General features: G+C 42.5%; 1 protein-coding gene across 3 annotated transcripts in view; it reads right to left on the bottom strand.

The window, feature by feature from the left end:
- unc5a (unc-5 netrin receptor A) overlaps positions 1-16,352 on the bottom strand; it is a 143,426-nt gene that overhangs the window by 41,856 nt on the left and 85,218 nt on the right. For all 3 annotated transcript variants that reach the window (XM_035161778.2, XM_035161777.2, XM_035161776.2), the window contains exons 3-5: positions 7,278-7,421; positions 5,576-5,679; positions 4,191-4,371 (exon numbers count right to left, since the gene is read on the bottom strand). In XM_035161778.2, the coding sequence (XP_035017669.1) occupies positions 4,191-4,371; positions 5,576-5,679; positions 7,278-7,421 (429 nt within the window). The remainder of the gene's footprint in view (positions 1-4,190; positions 4,372-5,575; positions 5,680-7,277; positions 7,422-16,352) is intronic.

Here is a 16,352-nt window from a genome sequence, read left to right on the forward strand (position 1 = left end):
ATTACACGTCATTCATCAATCTCAAGTATTCTCTGAATTGCAGAGAACAACACTGTATAATTTATTTCTCCCTTATATTTGAGACTGAAAGTTCAGGCAGTTCACTAAGTCTGCAAGCTAAATTCCTATAATTTGCTGAACCAGCCGCTCGGGTTCTCAAATTCAAAAAACATTTATTGGGGCATAATTCATGGCGTATCGCTCGATCATGGCAGGTGATTACATCAAATCACACTGATTTAATTCTAACCAGCTCCTTCCTGTATCTACTGTGTTTGCTCCCGTTTACAAGACAGCGAGATTCCTGATTTATTGACTCGAACAGCACTCGTTCCTTCTCTGTACATACTCCCTTCCTAATTTCCCTCTAACTCTCTCCTGTGCTTGTCGTGGCTGAATCATTTCCTTGCCCTCTCTATGCGATTGATTGCCCGCCGCGGCGAGGTAAATTACCAGGCAACTCGGCCCCTGATTACCTCTTATCACAGAGTGCAGTCACACCAGCCAGGCCTTGTTAAAATGCATCTCTGGCCCCCTGTTGAACCCCACTTTGAAAAGTAGCACTTATTATGACTTGCTACTGCTAGCTGGATCAGCTATCTCGCTGGACTGTGATGCTCTCAGCTAAATTAATTGTTTCCTCTGCAATAGAGAAACATAAGCGAAGAGCAGTAACGCATCTTTTTCTTTAAACCAAAAAAATCTTCTTTTATCATGTGACCTCAAATAATACTGCAATTGTAATTTTGTCAAGCACAAAGCACAATGGGAAGAAATTAAATTGCACATGCAAGCACCCGAGCAATTTATTCAGAATTTCTTGGGTCTTCAGAGTGGAAACTGTTTGTTGACTGTTTGACGACACAAAAAAAAGGCAAACAATAGGAGCGTGAATGCTTTTGCCTCCACAGTCACTTCAAATCTGGATTTCTTCATGTGCAGAGCAGGCCTTTCAACAACAAGCTTATCATTTATAATCAACACGGGAGTAATTGTGCTCTTATTCTGACGCTGGAGGCTTGGAGGAGTGTGTGTCATTATGCCTGTTTTTGAATGCATGCTCCAAATTAATACATTTGAAACCACTCGCCCTGGAAGTGAATATTCTTAATAATATTCTTACTTAAGTATATTTTCCATGCATCGGTACTTAACTTTAATTTACTCCTCTACATATATCAGCGAATACCGGTACTTTCTTCTTCACTTCATATTTACAAAACATTGCGATACACAGTCGCTGATCAGCAGTTTCTCACACAGAGAGCCTGTGTGCTGCGGAGCTGTTTGGGTTCCTGATATGACCACAGTACGTCCTCTAATAGAAAGTAGCCTTTGTACTCTACTGAATACCAGGAGTCTACGGTGTGAAGTCATGCATCTTCCAGTCCTGCAATAACAATCAAAACCTTGTTAAAACAAATGAAAGGATTCAGTCAACAAAAACACTAGAGAGCTGTTGCTTTCAAACAGAAGGAAGTGTTGGTAATATTTGTATTTATGACATATTCCACAGATAAACATTGAAACGGTGTTGAAAGATCATTTTCTCTGTCTATTTTGCTGTGAACCTTGCGGCATGTGAAAAAGAAAAGAAAATAGGCGAGACCCCGACTCTCTAGAAGAGCAGCGCGGCTCCGACAGGCTGCTCTGACCTGATAACATGGGCGCCTAAATGAAAAGCAAGGCGCTCTTCAAAGCTCACGCAACCTTTTTGAAAGTTATAAATAAGCAAATTGGTCCACTGATCCAATCAGAGCAAGCGGGTAACATTAGACCCCGCCTCCTTCAGAGCGCGCCTGCAGCAGCGTCACTGGTGAAGAAAGGTTTACACTGGATTTGAGAGATGAAGTTAACATTCGGGAAAAGGCTACACTCAAAGTACCTTTAGGTTCAATACTTTAGGTATATTTAAAAGAAAGCACTTACTTACTTTTAGGCGAAGTAGAAAAGTTAATGTGCTACTTTGACTTAAGTACACTTTTGTCTGTTTATTTGTACTTTTACTTATAAAAATTATATCATATCATATATAAATTTTAAATTTATAATATATTATAAAATAACAAACAAATACAAATCAACACAAAAGTAAAGACTGGTTTCTCACTGTGATATGTTAAGTCTTCCCCTTTAATAGAAAATCACCCACGTGTATTTTTGAATACAGTAAGAGAGAGAGGATAATATCTTCTTTTATAAATCCAAACCAATCAAACAGCTCTGTATTCATGATCCTCATGTTTCACACTGGCTAATGTTTCTTAAATTCGAATTCATCTTATGCCCTAAAATCCACAGAGAGGTTTTGTTGGCTGAAAATCTAGAGTAACTGCAAACTTAAGTAGCAATTAATATTCAAGTAGCTACAACCTCAAAATGAGAACAGCATAAGATACAGAATCAGATCAAATAATTCCCACTGACAGATTATACAAGGGATGAAAATAGTAACAGTAAAAACCACATGAACTTCACAAATGTAATAAATTTTGTGTGATAAAATTATCAATATTTATAGATAAATAATGATAGATAGTTAAATAATTCAATTTTAAAAATCATTGTTATAGCAGAACAAATTTAAAAACTGAAGAGGTGCGCAGACATTTACAAAGTGCTGTATATTTTTGGCATATGGCGTTTTCTCTACCGACACGACACTAAACAAGAATTGCTGTTCTGACTTTACAGCGCATCATAACATCGACTTTTTTCTGGCAGCCTCCACGAGAGACGGACCAGGTGTCAGACACCGTGCCAGATTATACATTTCCTTACACAAAGTCGCTTTCATGATTCATGTGATTTCCATTTCCTGTTTGCATGTAGCCGAGAATTAAACCAGGCTGTAACGTATGCAAAAACTTTAGTGGTGCTGTGCCAGGAGCCGTGGAACCCTCTGTGATAGGAATTATGCTTCTTTTCCCCTGCATTTTTAATAAAGGTCAGTCTGCTTATCAAGCCAAGTCATTATTTACAGTTTGCTGTTAATTCAATTTTTCTTCTCATATTGGATCCACTACAGAGGAGGAAGAAGATGGCAGCCCCAAGATCAGAGTCTGCCAGCTTTGGCAGAACGGCTGCCAGTAACATTTAAGTTGTGCTAATTAACGTGCAGATACGCTACTTTCTCTTTATGTGGTTATTTATGATGATGTAATCCTTTGCTCGATGCAGAAGAGGGAGAACTTCTGCAAGCTGTCCCCATATGTCACATATGTGTATCACTGCATACCAATATTACAGCTGTTCTGTGGAATCTGAATATATTATTCCACCTTCCTGTCGTCCATGTGAGAGAAAATGGACAAAGAGAATATGCAGAGGACAACATATGTTTATTTTTCTCTTTATTCAAGAGAGTTTAAGAGCAGGATTTATTGATTTCACGTTCAGATTAAAGCTTTCACTCAAAACCCTGTGCTCACACTTAAATATACTTTGCCCGTACTTAGATTTCTTGCGCTCCAACGATCCCGCTGCTTCTGTGCTCCTGTAAAATGTCTGCTTTTGCATTTCTCCTCTACTCTCAGTTTTTTTTATTCTGCACTTGAATTTTTGGAAATGACCCCGCCCTCGTTTTGGTTACTTTTGCCTTTGGGGGAAAGAAATAGAGCTGTTTCTCATATTCTCTAAATGAAAGTCACTTGATCTCCTTGATTTTGCTGCTTCATGTTGACCGGGGATCAGCAGAACTCCTGCTCCATGTTGTCATTTTTTCTTCAAGCACACCAACGGGAAGGAGGTGTAATATTAACAAAGCTGTGGAGGGCGGGAGTGCATGAACCCGGTTAAAGTAACCGCCAATACGGGACTCTCAAAGATATAAAGATAACACACTCACAACGAGGGCAGGACAAATTTGTCATCACTGAACTTGGTGCTATTGGTTGGGGAACATAGGAGCAGTATGAGGAGCTGAAGCTGAACTAAATCGAAGCACAAGCAGGGTGTGTTTGCGTGAGAGCATTATATAATCCTTACGTGAAATCAATAACTCTTCAAACTGAAATACCACGCTCTTGAATAAAGACAGGAAAAAAAAACACAATAATGTGGGCAAAATGCAAGCAAAACTGTTTACTGGAGCTGACTTTATGTTTCTGTATTTAGAAGCTTAGGGTCCAGACTCCTTATTAGTCTCCACACTGAGCTCTGACTTGCTGCTGAAAGAAGTCATCACCTACCGTAGACTAGGACCGTGGCAGAGGTGCTTTTTCGGCGAGCGACAATGTTTTTGGCCACGCACGTGTAGTTGCCCGTGTCCGCCAGCCGGGCTTTTCTGATGAGGAGATTGTGGTCAGCGGCGATGAAAAAATTGGGGTCGCTTGCCGGGTCGATCACATCCTCGTTTCGCTGCCACTCCACCTGAAAATATGTTTCAGCGGTCAAAAAAATGCACTGCATCTCAATAGAAAAGGTTGCACCCCCCCCTCCCTCCCGTGTTGAAGCTCTTCTGGGACCAGACACGCTGCGGATGAGAGGTTTTTACATGGAGAAAAAAAACTAAAAACTGTGAGCTAGTACTTCTCTGATGCTATCACACATAGTAAAAGAGGAACAAATGAAGCTTGATATGGTGATGGGATTTATTGATTTATACAGCACACTGATTTTCAAGTTTTTTTCCTTTTTGTTGAGAAAACGCAGCTTCTATTTTGTAGCCGACTCTGGAGCTGTTGGGGGTCTGTGAGCGAAACTAATCATGCTTTGTGTAGTTTCCGTGCCCCCTCGCAAAAGCCCAAACTGATGTTATTCCATTTTTTTTGGTGTACTCTCAGATTGGCTTTCTTGTTTTCTTGCTCTCACTTGACCTTGTGCCGTCTCGAGAGGAGCTACAGTATACGGCGGCATTGTTGTCGGTACTTCTCGCAGTTGCGATGCCGCATGTAATTGGGCTTTCTTTCTCTCGCGCTATACCCCTTTTTTCTCCCCATGGTGACTTCTGCTCTGATGTTCTTTTCTGCTCAGCTGTGGACGGCAACCCCCCACAAACTGTCCCTGCACTGTACGGCTGTGGTTGGCTAGTGTGCCGCTGTGGCCTGACCTCCTCCGGGGGTTGTTATCGGAGCAGTTAGTGCCTATCTGGGAGCGTGCGGAATGCGGCAGGTGAGGTGAAACAGCCGGCCCCTGTCTGGTCCTCTATACACAGACACACACCACAGAGACACGTGGAGAAGTATTCTCGAGCAGAACAAGGAAGTGCATGAGTGCACGAGAGATACAGGACACGGAGAAACGGCAGAGAGATAGAAAGTAAGATAGGGACAGACTGAGACAAATAGAGCCATTAATTATGGATAGGCCTTTAGAGATGTCAAACGAGGAGTGAATCCTCCATGCCCACAGTGAGTGATGTGACGAGATGATGTGATATACGGCTTCTCAGAGATGTGAGAGATAATAAATCAATAAGGGGGAATAATTAGAGGCGTAATTTATCCGTGCAGGATTGTCTGCTCCGTGGTGAGGCTCATCCAGAGGCACTTTTTGCTCTTCGCCCTCCTGGTGAGGAAAGGGTAAATGGATGCGGTATGTGGGCCTATAAATATCTTCTGTATCCCTGTCTCACCTCGGCTTGTGGCACTCCCTCGGGGGGATGGCAGCGCAGTAACACCTCCTGGTCCAATGCCACCTCTTTACCCTGCGGCTCCTCCTCAAAGTTCTTTCTCAGGTCTGGTGGAAGAAACACAACCAATTAGGATATTTGCGCTCAAGCTTGTGAGGCTTGACTGAGATACTGTTATCCGCAAAACTTGGACCAGAATGTCTCTAAAATTTCCACTCTTTAAATGTCCACCCATGGCCTCGCTGAGCGTGTCGCACTCCAGTTGGCCCCTAAGCCACACGGGGGGATCGGTGGCACCAAACATGTTGCTTATTACAGGCTGCCTGGCTGGTTCAGAGATGCTTGTCTGCTGCCAGAGGGGCTCGGCATCAAGCAAAAGCAATTGCATTACCCCTCACTCCTCCGCTCCCACCCATTCTGCTCTCTCCCGCATCATGCAGCCTCCAGCCTCCATCTGTATGAGGGCTTGGAGCAGACACATGAAAACAAAAGCCCTGAGGCGCCTGGACAAGAGCTCCTGCGAGCCTGACTGACTGCATGGGGCTTCACATTACGTCTCATTGACTACTCTTACTCTTTCACCAACTCTAAATATTTGTCTGTGAGCGAAGGCTGTGTATAACGCAGGTAAAATTGGCAACGCTTTTTTTCTTATGGGGGAAAAAACGAATGCGTGTCTATTTGTATCTGATGAGCTAGACAGGCTGCTGATAACAGGCGGGTCGGTGCAAATCTGATGCGTGTTCACCCCGGGTTTTGACTCAGAGCGATACAATGTGTTATTGTGTTGTGAGGGGTTGGGGGTGCGGCCGTGAGCCGCCGGTGGATTCCTTTAAACAGATGTTGAGCCTGTCCTCACCAATCATACAGAGAGAAACGTTAAGACGAGCAGAGAGTTTCATGACATTCGATTTAATTGAAGGCGATACAATGGGACTGGAGGAGACGTGGGATATAACAGTCCTGGAAGGCTTAAATCTTTACGAATGTGTGTACGTGTGCACGTGCATATCTGCGCTACAGCATCCTTATTGAAGCATGCGCGCGTGTCCTTATCTTGCATCCAACTGACTTTGTTGATGTCTCAAACGAGGTTGGATAATGAAAGTGTGTTTTCAAAACATCTGGTGGTTTGGAGACGCTGCTGCGCTCGGCTCGGTCTGGAATATTGCATATTTATGTGGGAATTAATAGACAGAATGCTTTAAAATACTCAAACGTAAAATGGCTTCTTCTAATAAAGCTTTTGAGGCTGCAGCGAGGGATGTCTCTGCGTTCCCCAGACAGATTTATGATTGCTGCACAGCAATAAATTTCAAATCTGTTTTTATTCCAGTTACTTTCATAGGGATCATTGCTGATACACTGTATCCAATGAAAAATATACTCATGAATACTCAAATTTAGAGTTCACTCTGCCTTCAAGCAGACACATTACTCTCCGTGTCTCCCTCTGATATTTTCTTCTCAGAGAATCACAGGGAGAAGATTTAACTAAATTGTAATCGTAGCAATACACTGTGGTGCATCACATCATAATGGCCTCTGGGCTAATTCTTAAATGAAACTTGGTCCCTCTCCAACCACCAAAAAAGTCCTCCTGCTAACATCCTCTTATTACACACTGCTGTGCATTATGCAAGCGCCTGGTTAGCCAGTGTTTGCCTTAGTAATGACGCGGTGATCATTTCGAGAGTGCACTCACAAGCGATCCTGATGTAGGCTTTTTGGCTCTTCTGTGTCCCAGTGGTGCTCCAGGCGACACACTGACACCAGTACTCGTCCAGACCGAAGATCTTCTCCACCTGCTGTCTGGTGATGTCAATTGTCACCTGCATGACTGGCAGCGCTGCAAAGCAAACACAGGAACAACCGTCAAAAATGGTGAACGAGCGACAGCAGGTTTATTCCCATCAGCGAGGAGTGAAATGACCGTAAATATTAATCGATGGAAAGAAAACACACACACACACACACACACACACACACACACACACACACACACACACACACACACACACACACACACACACACACACACACACACACACACACACACACACACACACACACACACACACACGGATCCTTTTTTGTGCATTTTGTACCTTGAACCAAAGCGGCAGAGTAATTCAAAAACGCCAGGTAGAATAAATAAGCAGAGACGCGTAATCATATATAAACAGAGTGCTTGTTAACTGAGGAGAATGAGAAAGAGAGCCTCACAGCTATCCTCAATGTAATTTGGAGCGAGTTGAAACAGCAACAGTTGGGAAGGAACAGGGAAGCTGTTAACAAACCCCCGACAAATAAAAATGCTCTGTGCGAGCGGCTTCACTATTATTAAATCCAGGAAGTGGGAAGAGTTCACCATCTTTGGAGCGTTTCCACAACACTGTTGATTTGCTGCAGCAACACGGTGCGAAAAATAGATTTATTGCTTTTCAAGAAGAAAGCAAAGACAACTCTCCTCTACACAACAACATGGTGTTGTCAGGGGCTCGTCTTTTATATATTAAGAAGCTATCTTTCATTTCATTTTTATTTGACCTTTGATATGGAACCTGTTAGCCATGGGTATCTTTATATATTGAGCCTCGACCTTGATCCCAACTATGTGTCCCATTTTCTTTTCACAGATGATGAAGAGATTGCCACGTTTTCCTTCCAGCCCTCCCTCTCTCTCTCTCTCCCCCTCTCTCTCTCCTTCTAATCCTTTCTCTCTGGGGTCTTTTGGGAGAGGGGGGTGTTGAACCTTTCATATGAACACAGAGCATTTTCACAGTCACAGAGGACACTTCCCCAAGACGGATGTAGTAGCGTATACAGTTCCGTATATTGAAGTCTCAATGGAGAGACTCTCTTCAACTGCGATTTACATAAAAGCACTTTGTGACACCCTTGCACTCCCTTCGCACACTTGATCCGTCTGCAGTGATCATTTCCAGCCCCAGACGGAACCTGACGTAAGCTCCACTAAGTGGCACCTATCAGGCCATCAAACCTATACAGCAATTACATAAAGCACTTGTGCTGATACAGAGCATTCATCAAAACAAAAAAAGGGTCATCTTTCATGAACAATTTGAGACAAACGTGCGTATGGACTCGGCAGCGGGAGTGTGCTCCGGCCCCGGCAGTGACAGGAGCCGTCAGCGAGAGAAGCCAAGTGGCTCCATCGCTGGCAGCCATACGGTGATATGTAGCTCTGAGGGTCGCTGACAGACGCCCCCCCCACCCCCCCTTCCAGCCTCCCATGCATTAGTGGCAGATTTTGCTTTATGCGATCACAGTGAATGCGAGTACACGTGCAGCAAATCCAGCCCCGGAGCGCCACTCTGAGCATCAACAACACCCTGCGCTGCAAGATTTCACCAACGTATGTCCGACTCACATGTGCAACAAATTCAAAAGGAGGAAAAAGTGATATCTGTATGTTTATATTTTGGCTTTAATAAAACTGACACATTTTTTTGGATTTAAAATGATTTATTTTGAGATGCGAGGCTGGATCTTTGAGGAACTTGCCCTCATTTAGTCTCTTTGTTTCTCCCTCTCAAATCTGGCTCTTCTATCAGATGTGTGTGTGTGTGTGTGTGTGTGTGTGTGTGTGTGTGTGTGTGTGTGTGTGTGTGTGTGTGTGTGTGTGTGTGTGTCTGCAGAGAGAGTGCGCAGCATAGGCTGAAGGAGCACCTAAAAGCTAAAACAAATGGCTAAAGTAACAAAATGGGCACTACAGGGAATGAACAAATGGAGCAGAAGAACCCCCCTGCCTCCCCCCTGTCTTCTTGCTTCAAGTCAGCAGCCTGGCAGCATTTAGTTTCTCCCCAAATGACGTAAGTAAGAAACACCTTGTACCTTATACAACAGCAACAACACTCGAATTCCCAAACTACACAATCTAAAGCACAGTTGTTGATGCAGTAACATTTTGTGTGTTCAGAGCAAAAACTCCACCACAGCATCAACGAACAAAAGTAATGAAATTACGTCTAACGCAGCAGGAGAGTTGGTTAAATATACATTTGTATTTACAGTGCAGCAGCAGCAGCAGCGTGCACTTTATGTATTATACACTCAGGGATCCGGGAGGGGAATTGTTATATTGGCATTTTTGTTGGTTTTTATGTTTGTGTTTGTTATTAATGGAATCCTGAAAATAGGAAATATATTCTACATATGAATCCATTACTGTAATAATAATATTACAGTTGCAGTGTGCCTTGTAAAAAACTTGTGAAATCAGTCTGAAGAGTGCCCTCAAACCCGAAAGTTAAATTAAACTAAATTGTGAGAAATCCTCACAGGCTGGAGTGTGAATAACAATGGGAACATCTGATGGTCCTGATTTATGTGCTCATAACAATTTATGCAAAATCATTTGGATTTTTGAACACATACATTTGAAATACAGCAGTGAGCCACATCCCGTGCACTTTGCATGGCTTCACTTACAGTAGAAATTCATTTAATTAATGCAAACCATCCCTCTTCTTTGAGCTGGAGGGTAAAGGGAATAAAGATCAGCATGGAGATGCAAAGCATGAACAATAGCAACCTGAGGTGAGAAATCCTAAGAAGAGCAATTTGAAGCTCTGCTTGCCAGGGTAATTGCATTCTGTTTCCTTATCTCTTCCTGTCTCCATAATTACCTGCGTTCTGTGTCTGACACCTTCCAGTAACACTGCTGTGAGTCAGTCTGTCCAATTTCACTCCAATTAATAAGTAGGACAAAATAATCTCATCACTTTGTGAACAAAATGGGACTGTAATTTTATAGCTGTTAATAATAATTGGACAGGCTGCTATTTAGTGTTGTTTTCCAAAGTCTATTCCACAGAGATGGCGAGAAGTAAAACAAAACTTTACGCACATCACTCTTGAATGATACGACGAGAGAAGCATTGATTCATGGAAAACTGTCTTTTTCTGAAAATAGGCCACTGACACACACATACACACCTAAACACACACACACACACCTCAACTATATCAATATCGATTCCTACTAGTATGTTGAGTCGCCTCCGAGGTGTCAAAATCTAAAAAAGAAATTAACGCCTCCTTTACTGTGAGATAGTGAGCGTGCGCGTAACGTGGCTATTTAATGATAATTAAAACATGACACGACTCCCTCAGTTTCCCATTTGATCTGCAGCCCATTTTACAAATGAGCTCATATCCCAAACCTCAGTGAAATCACCGAGAAGATTTAAAGGGGCAATTATGCGATTGACACTGTATGAATAATGGACTTACGGCTGGAACCCTGGTGAGTTTATTTTTATTGAAGTGTAATTACCTCTCTTGTATTCGGAAAATACATATTTACAGTGCACAGACAAGATGACTGACTGAAAGACAAGACAATCCATGCTTTCAAACACCTGAAACTCCCGTTCTTCAGTAAAACGTTCTCTACACTACATTTTCTTTGTATTTAAAGTGGTCACTGCGGTGGCAGTGGATATTTAACCAGACAGACAGGGTGAGGAAAGTGTTTTTTTCAAGAGCTTATTTTTCACGGAAAGGTATAGTTAACAACTCTGAGATTTGAAAAGTTTATTGATGGTTTATTACCAGTGCCAGTGTCAAGGTTAAAGTAAAGCTGTGATATTTATTTAGTAAAAATACAAAACTCCTACGCTTAGAAACAACCAATATCTGTGTTTTCACTCTTTCAAGTTCGAAAAGCTGAACTTAATTTCAAGCTATGGTCAGATTTCTGCTGTGTTAAGGGATCAATTGCATGATGGACACTCATGTCCTTTAAACAATTTAAACAGTTAGGTAAAATAAATTGTTGCTTTTGTGTAAATTAAGTTATGACGTGTTACCTGCTGCATTATTAATGCTATTACCTACTTCCTAATACAACAAAAACCTCCGTGCACCACTTCCCACCCGGCTCTATTTGATTTGAGGATGACTCCCGTTGTACTTGCACAATGACAGTAAAGTTCTTGAATCTTGAACTCATGTTGGTCTTCCATGTTTAGTTTCCTTGAGAGAGAGTTGATACTTGATGATAAATAACATAGTATTTCCACCTTAAGTTAAAAAAGCAACAAATCATTCACTGCTGCCTGTAAGTGGACAAAGTTCTAAGAGATTTCAGTGAGTAAATCAAACTGAAACTGAACAGACGATTTTGATGTCCTGTGACATTTCTGTTAATCAAAAGTCTTTGTTAGTCATACAGTGCATAGTGAGCATGGATCTGAAAAGGATCATCTGTAAAAGCATCCAATCTGGGGACTCCCTTTCTGCCTCAAGACTTCCTGAGTCTTAACAAATGAAACATAAAGAATAAATGAAGACCGGGAGAGATGCAGAGAGCCTGAGTTCACGAACGAACTGACCTAACTACAGTGTGTGTGAGCTTGGTGCAAAGTCTCCAGGCAGTGGAGTACAATACAAGCTATTACTAGATCCACTGGCACAAACACGCACACAAAGAGCGCACAATCATTCACTGTAATGTGTTTTATTCTAATCTGTGGCAAAGCAAGACTATTTTCACATCAGAGGAGGCTGCAGCAAACAGGCCGAGGAGGTTACTTCTCTAGTTTTGTTCAGGATGAGTAAGAAAATATAAAATATAAAAAAAGAGTAATTGGTTGAAATAAATCATGAAATCTCTGAATAGTTTATTTAAATAGTTTCTCTCTCCTTGGGAAAAAAAGCCATTATTGAAATCCTGATTGAAGAGCATCAACAGGGACACTTGCAGGGGAGGCAAGAGGGGGAAACACACTTTTTATGCTAAACTGTTTTTGGTTAAAATGCACAAAAATAATGGTGCTGAAAAGGAGGGGGTCCCTCCTGACCAATCAACAAGCAGAATACAATAATAACATCATGTTGGTCCAATGATAATTTCCAAACTTCATCTTCGATTCTCCACCACTGTTTGTATGTGAGTGTGGCAGAAGTAGAATATTTGAAAATGATTAAAGTGCAATTTGCAAACTACTTTTCAAAAACTTTTCAACAGAATACAAAATTTCTTCTTCTCACATTTCATCGGTTTTCTTTTAATCAAGCACGCATCAGTGACATTTGGTCTCGGGGCGACGGCAGCAACACAATGGTGTCTGTGATTAGACAGAGAGCTGCGGTTCATCACTAGCCTCCTCCATGATAATGGATGGGACATGGCCCAAACGAAAAACTCAAAGTATATACGTTGAACGATTGTTTTCTCAAAGATGGTTTCTGTCATTTTACTTAGTTCTTATGACACTGGTGTTTGTTCAAGTGCTCATTTTCCAGTAGGCTTTGATTTAATTAGTTACTTGATGCTATAAAAACAAGGTAAAAGATCTTCTTGAAATGGCCAAACCTTTTCTGCTCTCTTGCTTCTGGTAAACTGGACAAGATACCTCACACTGTTAATTATTAATCTTTGATTTCTTTTTTAATATTTGCAAATTATCATTGTTTGTGATATTCCCTTATTAATCTACTGAAAGTTATCAGCCGATGCCTCACCCCTTGTTGGACTGAGAGGCTCCTAATGTCACACTGAATGTTTGTTGAACATTGAGTAGACATTAGTGAACTAATGTAAAACAACATGAAGTTGTGTGTTGGTTCTCCTCCTGTCCTCCCCAGTTTTTCGAGTCACCAGCTGCCACTGTTAGACATGCACAATAACACCTAACAATAGGACAGAGGTCACACTGGGTCAAGAGACAAGAGCATCTCTCTATAATTGAGTGTGTGTGTGTGTGTGTGTGTGAGGGGTGAATCTTCCCCTGAGCCAACAGGGGCTCAACACACAGGGTAAACGTCATTGGACTCAATCCTGGGCGAGTCGATATTGGGCTTGTCTGAGTGTGGGACTTTATTTTTCTCCCCCGCGCTCTTGTTTTCGCAGGCGGTGACCTCAATTCCATAGGGGTCATTTGCTTATCAAAGGCAAGGACTGGAACTTGCAGGTCCTGAGTGTGTGTTCATTGTGAGCAAGGAAACTCAATTAGACGGCATCCCCACCGTGTGTGTGGCTGGGATTCATCAGTGGATATAGTGGGATTAGGGTAGGGTGACTCTACATCAGGGGAGAGCACCATTTCAAGGGAGAGAGTTCACAATGGTTGAGGAGAGACATCACAGATGAGCGCTTTTAAGAATGCTCAGCCCGGCAAGCAGCCAGGAGCAGCCTCTAAGTGTTTTATTTCCTCCTGTGGTTCTTCTTTGTACTGGGTGGCATCAGTGTCATCATCAGCTCCACCAGTGTCCAGAGCTTCTTTTCAAGAGACCCACAATGTGATCTTCCCCAGACCAATTACTTAACCTCTCCTACATGAAAGACCCAGCACATGAAAGAAGCCAGGCTGTCAAAAAAACATGACTTTTCGAGCTAAGCAGCAGGAATCAGCCGGAAAACAGGAACATAACAACAAGTAGAGATGTTCCAGCATCGCAAATGTCTCGATGAAAAATACCTGGTCGGGGATCAACACGTATGCAGATCTACATACCGATCTGATGCCACTTCTCTAATGAGTATAGGGTATATTAGTTTCACCCAGATAAAACTGCAGTGTTCTTTTTCCAAGAATCACTTCCTCTACACAACTTCAAAACAATGGTTTGGCTGTGATGTTTTTAGAGCAGCGAAGAAGCGTAACATTAACCAGAGCTAGCTGACATGTCGGATATATTGGCAATATTTCACCCTGGAAAGTCCCACAAGCAAAACACATGCAAGACTTCAGTTTGAAGGGGATGGTACTAGTGGGGCTGAAAAAGAGCACGAGGAGCTTATCGAGGCAAAAGGAAAAAAATGACAAACTGCAGCAGCAAACTTTGGAAACTGCATCCAACCAACACGCTAAGGTCTTTATCTATTATGTTATGATTTGGCCCTTAAATTGAATCGAATTGAATACCTTATATTTTGGTTCATTCTTCTTTTTGCCATGGATTTGTTTATTTGTTTATGTTCGGTTTTGGGAAGCACTTTGTAACCTTGTTGAGATAAGTGCTATACAAATAAAGTTGTTATTATTATTATGATTATTATTAAATTGGACAAAGACAGCTCCAAAGCAAGAAAGGGTAACCGACAAACATGTTCATTGTTGTGCATTCTTGGATTTACTTATTTGAGTTCTTTTTAAGTTACGACAGAGTTATGAAACAACATAATAAAGAAGTTATATTTTATTCATTCTTTGTATTACTTTTCAAAGGGTTTGTGGCAATCATCACTTCCATACAGAGATGTTATTTTTAAAAATGCATTGGTATTGGTTCTATACTCTATGTGCGGTAGTTCTATGTTTAAATATTACAAATTCCAAAGTTAACCCCAGGTCACAAAGCCAAGGGCACAACTTCTTCATCATCCAGTCCTCAGACTTCCATTACCATGTTAAGCAGCGAGGTGATGGGTGGCCCACACTTCCTGATGGGGAGAGCTAAGAATGGCAGGTGGTGCAATAAGTGTCTGTCTCCTAACAAGGATATGGTGGCCTTCTGAGTGAAGCATGGCTCTATTAAACGGCAAAGGAGACGGGAAGAGGGGGAGGCAGGAGGGGGGAGGTTAAAAAAAAAGAAAGAAGCAGCTCCGGATTCACAGTGAACGCAGCAGTCGGGCCTCCCATTCGGGGATGTTGGCGAGGTTGCGACTCGAGTCAGTGGGACAGCGTTCTGGGTCAAGGCTCTGCCTCCGGTTATGACCAGCTATTCAAGAGCCTCTTTTGATTGAGCTGTCCATTCTCCACAATGAATGCACGCTGCAAGGCCCCCGCTGATGCTCTGAATGTCGTTACAGATTATTCATGGCTGACAAACAGGCGAGCAGGTACCGCTCCAATCAATCCAGGCTAGGTTCAGCCCAATGCCACTCCAAGGAGACTTAGGTGGAGTCTCGGCAGCGGGGTGACAAGTGTAAATGGCGCAGGACACAAAGAGCGCCATCGAAAGTCGTGGAGGAACTCGGCTGGTGTGACTCAGACCTCAGATCTGCATGTGCGAGGGGGGAGGAGGCTTTGTGTGAAAAAGCTTTGGGTTCGGTAGCAATGATAAGGAATAATGATGTAAACACTTTGAATGCCACGGGAGATCGAGATCTTCACTCTGCGAGACATTTCACTTTGCAGTATTTGTCAGCAACACAACACCTCACACACAAGATCTCACAACAATGCGGCCAAGCTGCGTACATAAGTGATGCTCAGATCGTGCTTTTAGTTGCGCAGGTGTTCACAGGTTTGGAACGCGATAATGAATTGATGCACAAAGCTTCAGAATAGCTTCCACGTGCCGCTGAGCGCAGACATCAGACGGCAGATAATAAAATTTGGTTTCCATTTATGTATTCCACAATTTCGCTAGCCTACAAAACAAAAGCCACAAGTGATAGCATCAAATGGACATTAATTCAAAGCTATGGATCTTCCTATTTACACTGTCCCCCCATAATTAGTTTGCCTAACCTTTCGTTAATAGCACACACACACGCACATAGACATCCACAGCGGCGGTGCTGTGATTTACCACAGTGCCCTTACCAATGTGCCCCTGTTGTAATTACTCTCCGTCCAATATCCTGACCCCGATGATTGGCAAGAGCAGAATCTTGTGTATGCCACAGTCTTCAGGCCGGGAGTGACTGGGACCTGCTCCTTTATCTCCCACACACACCTTGTCCTGACTCGAATGAGAACACGTCAGAGGTGAAGGCCTGGAGCACTTTGCCTCTGCTTCCATTACATTTTGCAGAGTGGGAGGATCTGATAGAACGTTGACCACATGAAAGCCGTGATAA

This window comes from Hippoglossus stenolepis, chromosome 7 (assembly GCF_022539355.2).
Source record: "Hippoglossus stenolepis isolate QCI-W04-F060 chromosome 7, HSTE1.2, whole genome shotgun sequence".
NCBI lineage: Eukaryota > Metazoa > Chordata > Actinopteri > Pleuronectiformes > Pleuronectidae > Hippoglossus > Hippoglossus stenolepis.